The following is a 15465-nucleotide window of genomic DNA, read 5'->3' as shown; positions in this document are numbered from 1 at the left end:
AATTTCCAACAATAATCACTTTTGTCCCATATTCATTCATTGTTCTACTACTATCATTTTAATCATTGTTCATTATTGTTCTGTGGTGTAAAAATTAAACATCAATTCGTTCACATTATTGTAATCACTTAGAACTTGGAAGTAATAAATGTAAATTCAAATCAATAAAATAAAATTTGTACAAAATCATAAAGTATCTCAAAGTCACAAATAATGCGTCTTGACTGCAGGAGAGACTACTTGTTTTTAAATTCTTCCAGAAATTTCCACGCATCTTCTTCCTTTAACTTCTTCCTTTTCCTGAATGTTAACCAATCGGACAAATTTTATCTAAATAGCACTGTAAAATTGCCGCGGCGCTTGACGTGAAAAATAAAAGCCGTCCTGGAAAAAAACAAACAATACCGAACATTCACGGAAAAGACTAACTACGGATAGGCTTGCGCGACAACAACAACAAAACAAAAATCCGAGATTCCAGTCCAACAATCCTTGCGCCTGAAGCTATGAGTGCCTCCTCACTCGCTGACGCTCGTTGCGGGGGCAATAATAATAAAGCTAATATTCTCACTTTCTGCAAAACCATTTTTCTGATTTTGCTGAAATTTTGGCTGCGAGCTTGTATTGTCAATACTTAAAACCGAAATTAAACATTAGTCAAGAGAATACTACGTATAAAATTTATCAAAAAGTTCTGCGCCATCTTAAATTGGGTGAAATAGACCAATCCTAGTTAAGGCCCGGGCTCCTCTTGTGTACGCTGTGATTGCACTTCTCAAGCAAAATCTTCTATGTTGTTGGTCAAAAGAAAAATAAAGGAACGCCATTGAGATTTGGGGATCATGTAAAAGATTTCTTTTGAAAGAAACTCATTTCAATTACACTTGGAGGTTTCTGGGGAATTCATAAAAAGTAAACTGCATACTGATACAGTCTGCTAGACATTAATATGGTAATATATACTCTGAAGACCAATAATAGAAATTTTATCGCGCATGTGTCAATCTAATCACTGTAGAGGTTGAAATATTCTCAACCTCTGATACTCAGGGTAGTAAAAATCATTTTCGTACCTTTTTATCCCAAGCAGCAAATTTCTTTTCGTTTTTTTTTCTTCACATTTTTGCACAAATTTTGACAAACTAAGTAAGTCGTTGAAAATATAAGCGAATTTAATTATCTTTCCAACGATATCGAACTTTTAATTTATACGGCTACTGGTTAGAAAGTTATGCCCAAAAATTGGCAATAAAATTGGCCTTGCTTTGACACAGACTTTATAAGCCGTTTAGTGTCTGAAGCCTTTCTCTGCAGTGTTTAATTTTCGCTAGCGATTTTGACCTGTCGTAAATTTTTTTCAGGGGGTTATGTTTTATTTTGTTTTAACAGCTTTCTATCAGTTTCACGAAAATTTCTAAACCAGCTCACCCTGTAGGAATAGCTTAGAAAAGAACAATAAGAAGATTGAAATCAATATCATTCCTCTCAGCGCAGCGTTTGAGTGATTCTTACATTTTCACAAATATGAATCATTTAATTTTTGCTGGGTTAAAACAAATTTTCGCAGAATTATTCCATGCTCACTCATCCCATTAATATTTGATCGGTAGCGAGGTCACTTTCGTTTACACCGTCCACATTCCTCCCTTGCGACACGAAAATACTGCGATCGATTAGGGTCACCCTAGGTGACACCTCGCCGTTTGTATTTACAGGCTAAATGAGATGGAGGGGATGGAAAACAAAGGAAAATAAACGAGGAGAACAAACTGGAAAATAGAGGGCTTATTGAATTTTTGAGATGGTAATATGTTTTAATTCAATGTAAAATGTATGTTTATAAAAATGGCCAAGATATTTTTAAATATATAAATAATTACCATAAATTAGCAAAATTATCATATTACAATTAAATTACATGACTGGGAGAACGTTGTATGGTCTGCAGTTTGGTTGGCGTGGGTTGCTTCTTGGTGTCTGGAATAGAAAGTGACAAAATATTAATTATTCTATGAATTTATTAGAAACTTTCAACTAAAATATTTTTCTCAAAAAATTATTTATCTCATCACAACGCTTTGAAAGCTTACATACCTCATCGGCCATTTTAATCGCTCAAAATATAATGCCGATAAGGGCTAGTGTAGATGTAACGTGTATAATGTATCGTGTATTTTAGTACACGTTTTTTATAAGAACATCCAAAGTTTTTGAAGCCTTTGGATGTTCTTAACTTTTCGAGTTTTAAGCCTAAAAATATTCTTAACATGTTCTTATTTTCGCCATTTTTTGAGTATTTTTATCCATTTTTTTAAGAAATCACGTTTTTTAGAGCCCACGAAGCCTAAAAATGTGTTCTTTAACATCTTCTTAACATTTTGGCCATCGAAGACTTATAGTATATAGTTTGTTCTGATAAAAAAGTGTACTAATTGTATGTTTTTGAATAGCGCTTCGTCGTGCAAACGTCACGATTATTACTTCTCTGCTCTCATTTGACCGAAATTCAATCCCACAATCCTTTTTTGTTTTAATTCAAAAGTCGTGAAAGTTATTACTTTTTCTTTGTAATTGAGTGTAATTTGCGCAAAGGTTGACGGGATTGAATTTCGGTCAAACAGAAAAATCAATGTCTATTTTTAGATTCCGATTACGATATGCTATTGATTTCGTCTCACATCTTTTCTATAAACCTTCTTTCGTTTCTAGAAGAAAGAATATTTGAAATCAAACTAATGCTCACCAAGATTCGAGCCATGTTTGGGAATTCACGTTCACAAAGCCCACGGTCAACTGATTGACCACACGTAACACGGGGGTCACATTCCACGTTAACGGGGACGTCCGACATGTTATCATCAACGGTGCCAATTGAGCCATCAAGACCATAACAAAAATCTCCACGTTTTGTTCCTATTAAAACAAATGAAGCAATTGAATTAATTATTAGGACCTTAAAATTGATTTTGTGACCAGAATTCTCATTACATAAGCAATATGTTTCATTTTTTTGTCATTTGAGGTAGTTTGACGTTTTGGATTTTACCCGAAATTCCATTCATTGAATCCCTGGATATCAAGATATCAAATATTAATATTTGAGATTAACCCTTTTGAACTTTCGCTGTAAATTTCAGAAACCTTATTTTCTTCTAAACTAAATCCCGTTTTTTTTCGGGTAAAAATTGGAGGTAATTTTCTTTTCCTGTCAATATTAGATAACTTAAAAGCGCATCACGTTTGTGTTGTTTTCAATAAACTCTTGCTATAATGTTGAATACAGTGGATTCTCTTTAACCCGAACCTCTATAACTCGAATGTTTCTTTAACTCGAACAAATTCTATTGTCCTTTCAGTTAACAATGCCTTATAAACCTTACTCCATATTTCGACAAAAATTCGTGTAACCCATGGGTGTATAAGTTTAAGAGACTCCGCTGTATCTTAGGTTTTTTTCTGTCCTTAAAAATGTTTTTTCTCACCATCAGAGACTCTTGATCTTGCTGGGCCACCAGCTCTTAAACAAGTATTTGTTACAGGCACTTTGCTAGATTTGCATCTGAAGCTTGGGTTTCCACCTTTGATTCTTAACTTGCCACAACTGTTGTATGGTTGGACTGCATTGCCGACCAACAATGAGACTTGAAGTGAATAATCTCCTTCTGGTAAGTTGGTTGGAATTCCAATAGTGGTGTCGTATCGTTCAACATCTCCAGTTTCTTATAGTGAAAAGAGATCAATATAGTTTTGTATTGTGTTCATGGTTGTCTGATTATACCATTGATATCTTATATAAAACACTAGACAGAGCTACTTTGTATTTGGTGAAAGAAACTACCGGCACCGAACTATGGTCTATTTATCAAAGATAGCGGATAATTTTGATTCAAATAGGGACGGAGTAGCTCAATCTAGTGTTTTATTAAGATATCTGTGGGTTATACAACAACAAGCGCCTTTTACTGGTGAGAAGCTTATAAGCAACACCGGTTGCATTTATTGATGGCCCCGAGGCTAAGTTTCCAAATATCTTAGAATATCTTCAAGGTACATTAAATTCAGTTGTACCCGTTGCAAGAAGTGCTCAGAAGTGTCACCCAAAGTAGGTAAGTATGCGACCGCAGTCGGAGGCGACCCGGAGGCTCTTCTTTCGATAGCTATCTCCCCGAAGGTAGAGGAAGGCACCACTCTTTCTCCCTGGATTGCTCCATTTACCCTTGATCTTTCTCTTAATCGCTGAGCATCAAACAGAGAGATATCGAGTACCATTTTGGGAATCTTTGGTATGACCCGGCTGGGGGTTGAACCCACAACCCTGCGTATCGTAGGTGGATGCTTTACCATTGCACTACGGTCGCAGTAGTTACCTGAAGTTGGTGAAATTTTATACAGTACGTTAGTTTTTAAATCCTAAAAAAATAAAAGATATCGTTTTCTTGACCGCTCCTTGATATAATCAAATTTACATTCTTACTTGCTTGGTATTCACAACCTGGTCTTCCATTACATGGATGTTTGCAATCACCATATTGATATTTGCCTGGTCTTTCGTCATGTCCATAACAAGCAAATTTCATTACGTTATCTTTGTAGGCTTGTGCATTTCCTTTCTGACCCCATTGTACTAAAGAGATTCTTGCGTAACCACCACCGTGGTTGTTGGATACCCATCCGACTTTCAAACGATCACCAGCTTCAACTTCTGTCACCGGAGCTGTTAAGAAGGAGAGAATGTAAGTAAAATTATGCTTATAGAGGTTTATTTTGGTTACTTCGTTCGCTATTACTCCTTCTTTTGGGTATGGGGACCCTCAGGGGAAAGGTTGTAGAAAGTCTAGCTGTGTTAGATATAGATAAAGGGACACCCCGTCATAAATTTTGAATCCTCACTTGAACTCGCCACTTATTCGGCAAAAAACTGTTAAAAAATAGCGAGTTTATGTATCGGATGATATCACGGGCGACGGTAAGTGACATCGACGCAAAACACTCTCTCTATATCGCCTTTGCTCACCTAAACAGACGAAGGAATTTTGGTGTTTTTACCGTCGTCGATTAGAGTAAACGGCGATTTTGGTGACATGTCAACTTTGCTTTATACCGTGTGCTTCGATTTAGTCTGAATCGCAGACATCTATAGATATACTTTTTTTGCTAGAGGATGAGCAGAAGCCTAGCTTCGATTTATCTCGAATACACGAACTCGCTAATTAGAGAGAAGCGGAGGGTATCTAATGGTGTAAGTCTTTTCTAATAGTTACTTACTGCTTCCCCAGCCTTCACATTGCGCTCCTTGGATACCTCCACGACCTGTTGCAGGGTTGATGGACCTACAAAACGAAATTTAAATTATTATACTGATATAGAAGGCATGGACTCAGAAAACGAATTCAAACTTCATACAGAAGACCATTGTGATAACTCGGAAAAAGTAGACTTCAGCGGGCTCAATATATCATACTTCTCTCATATCTTTTGCCCGATTTTAAGCCTTTGGGTGTTCTGAGCTGAGATTTAAGTTAAAAATGTTCTTATTTTCACCCTCAGTATTTTTGTGCAGTTTCCTAAAAAATTGGTAAGTGTTAGAGTTTTTGAAGCCTTAAAAATGTTCCTAACTTGTTCTTAATATATTTGTCATTAAAGCCTTATGTTCTTATATATGTTATTCTTATATAAGTGTTAAACTTCTAGTCTATGGGTCTATAAAATAATGAGGGTTTATGAAAAAATGAGGATCTATAAAAGTGAACTATATCTTACGGTGGACAAGTCATCCAAGAATGAGCCAAGATTGTTGGTAAAAGTGCTAACACCACAACCAAGGATACCATCTTGAAAATTACAAATATAATTCTTCTTTAAATTTTCAAATATCAATTGAAATATCAAGACCAGTAGAGATTATAGCTGAAGCACCAGTAGATTTGCTAAGTGAGGATTGTAAAGCACGCTTTTAGATCCAAGTTTACAAGAATTTGTAAACTGCGATTCTGAAGATTTCATCAATTTCATGAGCCTTTTATACAAATTTTTTTTCCGGTAGGTCCTCCAGAAAGGTGGTCTCATCAACCTCTACAACAGAGGGCCATTGGAGTATTGTGGTTGACAAATTAGGATTCTATTGGTTCTCCACCGTAGCGGTATCTATTCTTCTTGGGACTATCGGATAAACGTGCCAGAACTTTCTTATATGTCGACAAAAACAAGACACACGCTTTTGATGACGTTATTTGGAAATGAAGACAATAGAATACCATCATCATGTGGTTAATACTTCAATAGTCTGTTTTGATTAATTACTCTCCCTGTGTCATTAATGATGTAGGTAGGTTTTATACAGGATGCATATTGGCTCTGATTTCTTTTTGCAATTATCAGAACCTCTTTATAACGTACAAACAACGTCCATTTCGATCTCTTTCCCTATGTTTTATCGGCTGTTTGATGCTTACTGATAGTGCCAGATAGTATTCTCTAGCGTCCATTAGTAATGTAAATTAAGCATGTGCCATGGGGCGATGTTGCATCCTTTTGTCGTCCATGATAAATTACTTCTTTTCGCACATGACTCCTGCTTCTCTATCGAGCAAGATTTAAGATAGAAAGTTGTCTTATTAGTACCGTAGTTGAACTCAAACTGAATGTAGTAAACAGATTTTTTAACTTTTAATCTGGATATTATTTTTAAGAATAGGTAGTTTATGACTGCAGTCAAGGTTGACCCAAAGGCTTTTTTTCCCTATAACTGCTCACCTGAAGGCAGGGAGAGTGCTAATTTCTATTAATTCCTCAATTCTTCACATCACAGTTCATCTTTTTAGTGATGCCTAGCACGTTAAAGGGTTAAGGTACCATTTTCTTGGTCTCGATAACACCCGTTGAATCAACCAGTCTTTCTTACTACAGATTAATCATAACCAAGAGATTTGCTTGTTCATTCAGCAAAGTACACACGCCCTATTGTATTTCTAACTGTAATTCTCACCCTTCAAGAGGGTGGGCATAAGGCTTGTTTCCTAGATATCTTGGTAGACCGTCAGAGTATCTTTATGAAAAGTAGACCTTGGTAGACCAAAGTCTATCGTCTCGTCTCGTCTCCGCAAGTCTTGTCGTCGGCAATTTATTTAATCCAAAAATATAGCGCATTATTTTACTTTAGCTTCAAGCGTTTTTTTATTTTATTTATAAACATCTCTTTCATCACCGTATAAAGATGGTATAAATAAAATGACATATAAATGTTTTGTCTATCCTATATACATTTAAAAATATTTTCTTTTTAAAAAAATAAAAATTTACTGTTTTAAAATGGAAAAAAATATTTTTATATTCCGGCCGTGACAAAAGGTTGGACTCGAAGACTGCAAGAAACCGCAATACGGTAATACCTCGATCAGCCTCGATAGGGAATCACCATCAAAGGGAGTAGGGGCTAGGCGAGATTAGAGGCTGGGGTTTCCTGTCATGAAATCCACTGGACTTAAAAATAGAAAATGAAAATTATAGAAAATAGCTTTATTTAAGATAACTTTACTTGGGATATATGGTGCATTTAAGCCCATTCTTTTCTGGGAAACAATAGAATGATTAAACTTTTTCTATCGAAGACATATGCGGAACGAGAACGAGATTACTTCTTCAAGCGCCAATGCTTAATTGTTTGATGATGTTCCGACTTTCCGGCTTCGGTCAAACACTTAGCAAAAGGATTAACGTAATTTCTTGTAACAAAATCAGACAAATTTATTATCATCATCATTTTCATTTAAGGAAACGGTTTTTCTTGAAACTGTGATGATACTGACTGACTAGACTGACTCATCTAGCACAAATCCAGAGGTCTTCATTCAAATATTCCAAGATTCGAGATATAGAAACAGGGCTATTGAACTAAACTTTTTATTTTTGATTTGAAATATATTTATTTCAACCAATCAAATGATTTGTTATAAATAAAATTATAATTTATTCTTTAATATATACTGTAGGATATACTGTTAAATTTCACAATGGTTTTGGAAAATTTTTTAAATATATTTGATGAAAATCACCTAACAAAATTCGTTATATCTTATATATTCAATAAATTCAAATAGAACATAAATGTTCACAGTCGCTTGAACTTTTGGAGAGTGAAGGAAGGTTATCTTTGCTCCATGGAGTTCGACTGCCCCGGAGGCACAAGAGAACTGAACTCAAAAGAGCAAAGACCACCTTTCTTCTAACCCAAGTTGTTGTGACTGACAAAGGTTCATCTCGTTTTTCGGATAAAAGTTCACTGAGTCTTTTATAGAAGCACTTAGTCTCTCTTCCCATGCCGCCCATAGCGGTAAAAACAATAGGAGTGAATGAGCCGTGCTCAATTTGTAAAATTCTCGAATTGTATACGCGCTTCTTTTCTTTCTCGTTCGAGTCACATGCTTTGGAAATAGTGGAATTCGAGAACCGTTTGGCAATTGGGTTGAAAAACTTTTTATTTCCGTTTAAAAAGAGTATCATTTGAAACCGATGCTTCATTTTGGTCATATAAATCAATTTTAAGGTGTTTACCTACTTTTGAATGCAATCTCCCTGGGATCTCTCCCAAAAATATACAAATCTTATAAAATGGACATCACATGAAAAATTGGAGCAAAAATATAAATATAATGGAGAAACTCCTCGGGCAAAATTATCTTTAGACGTCACAGCAAGGTAATTTAAACGACATTGAAGTATTCTAGCAACCTAGACGACTAATTCAGACATAGTAGAAATAAAGCAAAAGGTAATGGAGGGAACAAATTTTAGTATACAAAAACTAAATCCCATAACAATAATCGTATTATCATATAACGCCTATACTACTGTATTACACGCATTATAAACGACTTCAGTCGACATAAGAAGTGTGAAATTCTTTAACCATATTCTTACTTAGCAACCACATATAAAAAGTTTAGTTTTTACATCTTCTAATTTCATTTCTGTTCAAAACTTATTTGTTGCTCAAACTGCAGATTTTTTAAACATTTTACATTACCGAGGCCCCTAAGCGGTTTTCGTGATGGCGTGAAAGGGACTTTTTTCTAGCGTGATTACGTGATTTGGAATCTTTTTTTCGTGATTGCGTGTTCAGAGGTCAAAATGTGATCATGATTTGAAAGATTTTTGAGCCGTGAAGCGTGATTTGGACTTTTTCAAAGGGATGTGTGATTATCCAAGTTTTTTGCTAATTTTCGTGATCGTGATTGAATACAAAAAATTGCGTGATATCGTGATAAGAATTACCACTGGATGAGGGGGGGGGCTTAACAGTGTGACGACTTCATGATTTGTCGGTGAAATACACCTTTAGTCTTAGCACTATATAGAAAACTGGGTTCGAGTTTACGAGGAAAAAAACGACTTCAAACTTTTCATATCTTTCAGCCATTATAAACTCGATTCAATATCCGTTTTGGTACAAGAAGCAGTGGCGGATCTCAGGGTGTGCAAAATTTATAACAGAAATCTCAGGTAAGTTATGGCATGTCTCAAAAACTGAAAATTACCATAATTTTTAGATCGCATTAGTCGACAGAAAATGACCAAACAAATGACTTAACTCGAAAGGTACTATGATGTAGTTTCTAACCTGATGTGTAACCTAATTGTTTTTTCGCTGATTTTCGCGATAAACCGCAAAAACTGATTATTACGTCATAATCGATGACGTCACTAAAACTAAAAATTGAATTTCTCAAGAATGGTTTATCCAATTGTCTTCAAACTTTCACCACAAAGATGTATTTTACTAAAGTCGATCATTTGAAAAAAAAATTCTTTCGAAATTTTGATGACGTCAGCAGAAATTAGTAAAAAACGAAAAATCCTATTTTCTGCTGACGTCATCAAAATTTTGAAAAATTATATTGTTCAAATAATCGACGTTAGTAAGATACATCTTTGCTAAAAGTTTGAAGACAATTGGATAAACCATTCTTGAGAAATTCAATTTTTAGTTTTAGTGACGTCATCGATTATTACGTAATAATCAGTTTTTGCGGTTTTTCGCGAAAATCAGCGAAAGAACAATTAGGTTACACATTAGGTTAGAAACTACATCATAGTACCCTTCATTTTCAGTCATTTGTTTGGTCATTTTCTGTCGACTAATGCGATCTAAAAATTATGGTAATTTTAAGACATGCCATAACTTTTCATTTTCTTATACCATAGTCGTTTTATGTAATAGTTATCGGACAGTTGCGAGTACAATATGAGAAATATTTTACGAGTTCCAAGATTTTTCCGTAAAATATTTTCTGAACCTTTAGGCGAGGAAAATATACGGAAAATCCGAAACAAGTGAAATATTTACATATTGTACGTAGACTGGAGTCGTTTATAATGCGTGTAATACAGAGGTATAAGCGTTATATAATAACACGATTATTGTTACGGGATTTAGACTAGATTTGTCCCTCCATTACTTTTTGCTTTACTTCTACTATAAATGTCTTGCTAGACTATATTGTACGAGAAAATGTCTGATAACTGGTTTATCGGTGACCCATTAAAATGCACTTTTTGTGTTCAAAAGAAGCGCAGGACACTTTTGTAACAAATTGACGTTAGATTGCTTCTACCGCTACAATGCAACAACATCTTTTCGTAAAAACATGTAAAATACAAGTTATATTGTACTCTTTTTAACCAATCAGATTGCTGATATTTTTTGAATCGCCGATAAGACTATCCCTAAACGGAGTATGGATAAAAGAAACGCTCTCCGTGTTATATATTTTTTAAGTCCTTCAGATCCGCCACTGAGAAGGGTTGATTAGGTTTGGACAAAAAAAATACAGTCTTATTTCTTATTTTTCCCAAGTTATCTCATTTTGTTTTCAGAATGACGAGTTGATCAAGATGTCAAGATATTTCCTCGTTATCGCATTGTTGGTTTGTTGTTGTTTTGTCAAGTTTCATTGTAAACCATTGGAAAGCGTAGATGAAGGTAAGATTTTCTGAAGTGTATAAAAATATTCTAAAGTCTTCTTAAAGATGGCCATTTTAAAGAGTGAGTACATCTCATTGAGTTTGAAGCCCTGAATGGGCTAGAGATGAAACTGGATGGGAAATGAAGCCACTTATTTCCTAGTCTACACAATAGACAGATCCAGGCTTTTAGGCCTTACTCTTGGTCTATAGGCACTGCTATAGGCGGCCGCTAGTGACCCCCACCGGGAATTGCTTATTAATATGTTTAAACATAATAGACAACATTCACAAAAGATGTTTATCAATAGAGATTTTAAATAAAAGAATGTTTAAAACACAGCTGATTGGCTTAGGTTTCCAAACTCTCTATTGTTTCATTAAAACCTCAGTGCGCATGCGATTTATCTGGAGAATTTCAATATTCAAAACAAGAGGAGTGCTCATAGCCCGAAGAGTAGGAGTTTTACGCTCGAAACGAAGGAAGATATGACGTAGCCTACTTATTTCCCATCTAAAACGCGTGATCTGCGTAATTTTCACACAATCGCCATATACAAAGTAAAATTCATCGAAAGATTTCAAGATTCAATTTGTCATTCTAAAAGCGGCGGAAATCTTAAGGCTTCACTTTTTCTTTCTCTGGGAAGTTTGAGTACTCTCTAATCTTTCTGTCTTTAAACTCAATGGAAGACCACAAGTTTAAAATGTGTTTTCTGACTAATGTAACCAACAAAACTATGGCATGTTATACATTTTCTGTTAGACGAACTATTCCTGAATCTGAAAATTCAAAAATTGTATTGAAAAAAAATTGATGAAGAAGAAAATGAAGACTTTTGCGAGGAAGAGTATTTCAACTTTGAAGAGCTTAGTTTCGGCGAAGAAAAAACATTTTGAAAATTTTTTCGCATTAGATGGTCTATCTTTTACCGAACAATAAAAAATTTTGCGGAAAATTTTTGTAAATGCTTCTTTGTCTCGAAATCTTCAAAATAGTGGTTTTTCATCAATTTTTCATCTGCATTTTGCTTAAAAAAACAGTCATAACTTTTGACACATCTTTTTAGAAAAATTTTCCGCAAAATTTAAAATAGTTCTATTCTTTGCGGACAGTATAAAGAAACTGTGAAAAAAAAAATTAATTACCCATTAAAACTAAGCACTTTTTGTAAAAGAGGGTGATGGATGCAACATATTATTAACATCTTTTTAAAGTTCATAAGGTCATTTTTGCAATTAAATTCTTAATTACTCTTAAGGGATTCGATTAAAAAGCAATTTATAAAGGCAATTCTTTGTTAAAAGTCTTAAGGAACCTGAAATATAACTTTTATGTTCAAATACCAAAATCAATTTTTGGACTATGGTATGGTTTTAGCCGAAATTTCACAGATAGAACTTTCGCGAATTCATATAAGATTTAACTTTTTTGGTAACAAAAACTCATAATACACGCAAAAATATAGCAAACAGTGCAAAACTGAGTAGGAAAGTTTATTTTTCGCGAAAAAAAACTTTTGCGTTTTTCAGGTAGAAAAGTTTCTTCGGGATTCTGAAAGTTTTGCCATCCTCGTTCCTGTCCGGGGGACCGGAAATTAGCGGGTGCTAGGCATAGGTGCCATTAAGTCCAGAGGGCTGAGAGTTTTATACTGAAACACTCAGAATATCCTTGGTGTTTGCCACTAGTTTTATTGCTTAGATTCAAAATTAATGGCAAACACCCGGTTTTGTTTGCCGTTTTTAGGCCCTTCCATATAAATCATTACGACATGAAGATCACGACAGGCCCGGCGGAACAACCGTAAAAGTGAGAGGCTGAAGGCTCTAAATGAGATAAAATTCGCTAGGAATTCGAGAAAAAAAATTTCCTTTGCTCAAAAGTGGAGAGGCTCAAGTCTCACCAGTCTCCCCTGCTTTTGCCGGGTCTGACGAATTCTCATATTTTCTCTAAAAACACATTATAGTGAACGATGCAGAGGAAAATTCTATCGATGACGGAATGCATGATTTCAATGCAATGACAAAAAAGATGGATCAGTTGAGAAAGAGGAGAGAAGCAGAAGCAACGTTTTGGGAGAATGAAATCAAACAAATGAATCGTTGGTACCAGATGTGATTCTTGGAATTTCAAAAAAATATATTTTTAATTTTAACCGAAAATTTAACCAAGTTTGTGCCAAGTGATACAACCCCTTCTCACAGACCCACTGGGAACCCTTTCCACTGGAAAAATTAGCCAAAATATCGTCCCCGGCGGAAAACTTTACTCTAGTTTTTGTCTCCGCTGAAAATAATCAGATAAAACAATCCTCACTGTAAAATATTAGTTTGTCCATCCAAAACAATAGAATTCAAATCCGCAGTCATGAGCAAAATATCAATCCCCATCGAGTTTTGGTCCGCTATTTTTACCCCCACTGGCTGAAAAAATCTCACCAAGTCTGTAAGAAAGGGGTGTAGTGACCGTATGTTTGATTATTTCCAAAAAAAGCCGGTGGAGAGATATGTGTTCTTATCTTCTAGGTGACCACGTGTTACGACCTTCAATTTTTTTATACAAAATGATGTGTTCTGATTTCTAGGAAACCTTTATCGCACTATTTGTCTACCTAAACTTATTACTACTTTACGGTTGGATGTGTTTTAAAATCTAGGAAAAACATTTTGCCAAGATATACTTGTAAATATGCTTGTAAGATATTTGAAAAACATGAAACATATGCTCTGAAAATTTCTAGGGTTACCTAGACAACAAGAACACGCTAGATGATCATGATTATACCCCTTTCTCGTCAGAACACAGAACACATCGTTATTTTTAGCTAATTAATTTTCGAAGCTCTGATCAGAACAGATCAAAATTTCTAGCTGAAACATACTACTAAGGACACGTCGAAAAAAAGGTCACCTTGTCGGTAGACTAGTAAACTAGTTGGTTATTACTTATAACCTTATGATAAAACTGTCAATCAAATAATGTAAACACTAATTAAATATTCAGCGCGCGTGAGAGAAAAGGAAAATAACCGACTAGAAGCCACTTCCAACGTAGACGATGCTATCGTCCGTATAATATGTTATTATGATATAACATAGTTTGTATATTATAAAACGTAATATGTTTCGCGGCGGATAGAGTCTGTGTTTACGGACGATATCAATTTGGCGCTTTTCTTGATTTTATCTTTGCCCTTACCGACCTTGGAGAAGGGTCGGTGATTTTTGCGGAAAATCCCTGCAGATTTAAAGACGAACTTGGTAGAGAAAACCAAAACAACACGGGAAGGATGCAAGTAAGGAGTGAACTTTATCCAAAAAATGGTTGTTTTCTTTTAGCAAGATGGTTCTGGGTCTGGTGATAAAGAATGTTCTTGTATGATAATTTGGAGGCTGAAGACCTTACATAAACGCATTTGCTGTTTCTTTAGCTTTTTTGACAATATTAGTTAGAAGGGATTGTTATTTCCTCAAGGCCCGCAAACAAATTCTAACTTTTATTTTTTGGAAATTTTATTCAACTTGATGCCTGACACCTGAAGCTTGAAGATGCTTGAAGTAGCATCTAAAGGTAAGGTTTACATTCACTGGATTTTGTAGTTTCTTTTATGGTAGCAGGTATCAGTGTCAGTTGAGACTGAAATATTGACTTTTTCCAGTTCTGTCAAGTAATGATTTTGTGTACGTCAAAAATCTCTGTAAAGTTTCTTCTAGAAAGCCTAAATTTTAACAGATTTTACTTCCTGTTTATTTTTTTGTTGGGCTTGATTGAGTTTGATGTTTAGCTATCTTTTTATATTTTTTGATAGTCAATTTTTCAGATTGGCACTTGAGTGAAAGTAGTCCCCTCTTCACGTTTGTTCCTTTTTTAGATGAAACTCGTCTTAGACTATAGCATAGTCTACTTCCAACGCCTTTTTTTCTTCACCTAAAATTGTAAGGAGAGACATACAGATTTCTGTATGTCTGACCCGTGCGGGATTGCATTTATTTTTCTTTCTGTTTATTGCGTTTTTAGAAATGCTCATTTATTTATATGTTCCCATGTTATGTTACTATGAAATATCATTTGGTCAAAAAAGTTGGATGGATTCTCAAAAAACGTATTTTTCCTAAAGTGAAGATTAGAATATCAGAAGCCTTCTACACTTACTCTTGTGTGCTTAATTGTAGGGTAGGGGTGGAATAAGCAGGGTTGGGTACTCCAGATAAAAGTCAACAAAATTACGGGTTATCATTAAGTGTTACGGGTTATAATTAAGTGTTATTGACCTGGTTTTGCTAAAAATTCCTAGGAAAATGAAGGTTTTTTGCCAATTTTGGCACTTCGTAGCATAAAAGGTCATGAAATAGGGGGGGGGTCATTATAAAGTGATATGGGGTGATTTTTTTCCAAAAATTGCTAAATGAACCCGTAAAATTCCTTTGGATATTTCCTTGGAAAAGATTCTAGGAGATTAACTACTAAAGTCTCAAAAGTATGCGGACACATTTTTTTTGACAATT

General features: G+C 34.9%; 1 protein-coding gene and 1 long non-coding RNA gene across 3 annotated transcripts; one reads left to right on the top strand and one right to left on the bottom strand.

Annotated features, from left to right (window-relative positions):
* Positions 1 to 1787: 1787 nt before the first annotated feature.
* LOC136820921 (uncharacterized) lies at positions 1788 to 5992 on the bottom strand. The gene is made up of 6 exons (XM_067077157.1): positions 5761 to 5992; positions 5266 to 5330; positions 4475 to 4714; positions 3483 to 3719; positions 2744 to 2913; positions 1788 to 1977 (listed from the first exon to the last, which is right to left on the bottom strand). Exons 1-6 carry the CDS (start codon positions 5829 to 5831, stop codon positions 1915 to 1917), a joined length of 846 nt encoding a protein of 281 aa, XP_066933258.1. The 5' UTR covers positions 5832 to 5992; the 3' UTR covers positions 1788 to 1914.
* Positions 5993 to 9383: 3391 nt separating this feature from the next.
* LOC136820903 (uncharacterized) lies at positions 9384 to 13720 on the top strand. Of its 2 annotated transcripts, none has more exons than XR_010848653.1 (3): positions 9384 to 9469; positions 10873 to 10978; positions 12927 to 13720. It is a non-coding gene; the product is annotated as an uncharacterized lncRNA (long non-coding RNA). The 2 variants fall into 2 exon arrangements; XR_010848652.1 differs by having other exon boundaries at positions 9388 to 9498.
* Positions 13721 to 15465: the final 1745 nt, after the last annotated feature.

The sequence above is a fragment of the Clytia hemisphaerica genome, unplaced genomic scaffold, assembly GCF_902728285.1.
Source record: "Clytia hemisphaerica strain Z4C2 unplaced genomic scaffold, Clytia hemisphaerica genome assembly, whole genome shotgun sequence".
Lineage (NCBI taxonomy): Eukaryota > Metazoa > Cnidaria > Hydrozoa > Leptothecata > Clytiidae > Clytia > Clytia hemisphaerica.
The sequence above is the reverse complement of the archived record's forward strand: the minus strand, read 5'-3'. Positions and strand labels throughout refer to the sequence as shown.

Excerpts from the sequence above, each read along its gene's own strand:
- LOC136820921 (XM_067077157.1), bottom strand. The coding sequence starts at position 5,831 with ATGGTATCCTTGGTTGTGGTGTTAGCACTTTTACCAACAATCTTGGCT. Across the intron at positions 3,720-4,474 it reads AGGTTGTGAATACCAAGCAA|AAACTGGAGATGTTGAACGA; the intron begins GTAAGAATGTAA and ends TTTCACTATAAG. Across the intron at positions 1,978-2,743 it reads CAAACATGGCTCGAATCTTG|ACACCAAGAAGCAACCCACG; the intron begins GTGAGCATTAGT and ends TTTCTATTCCAG.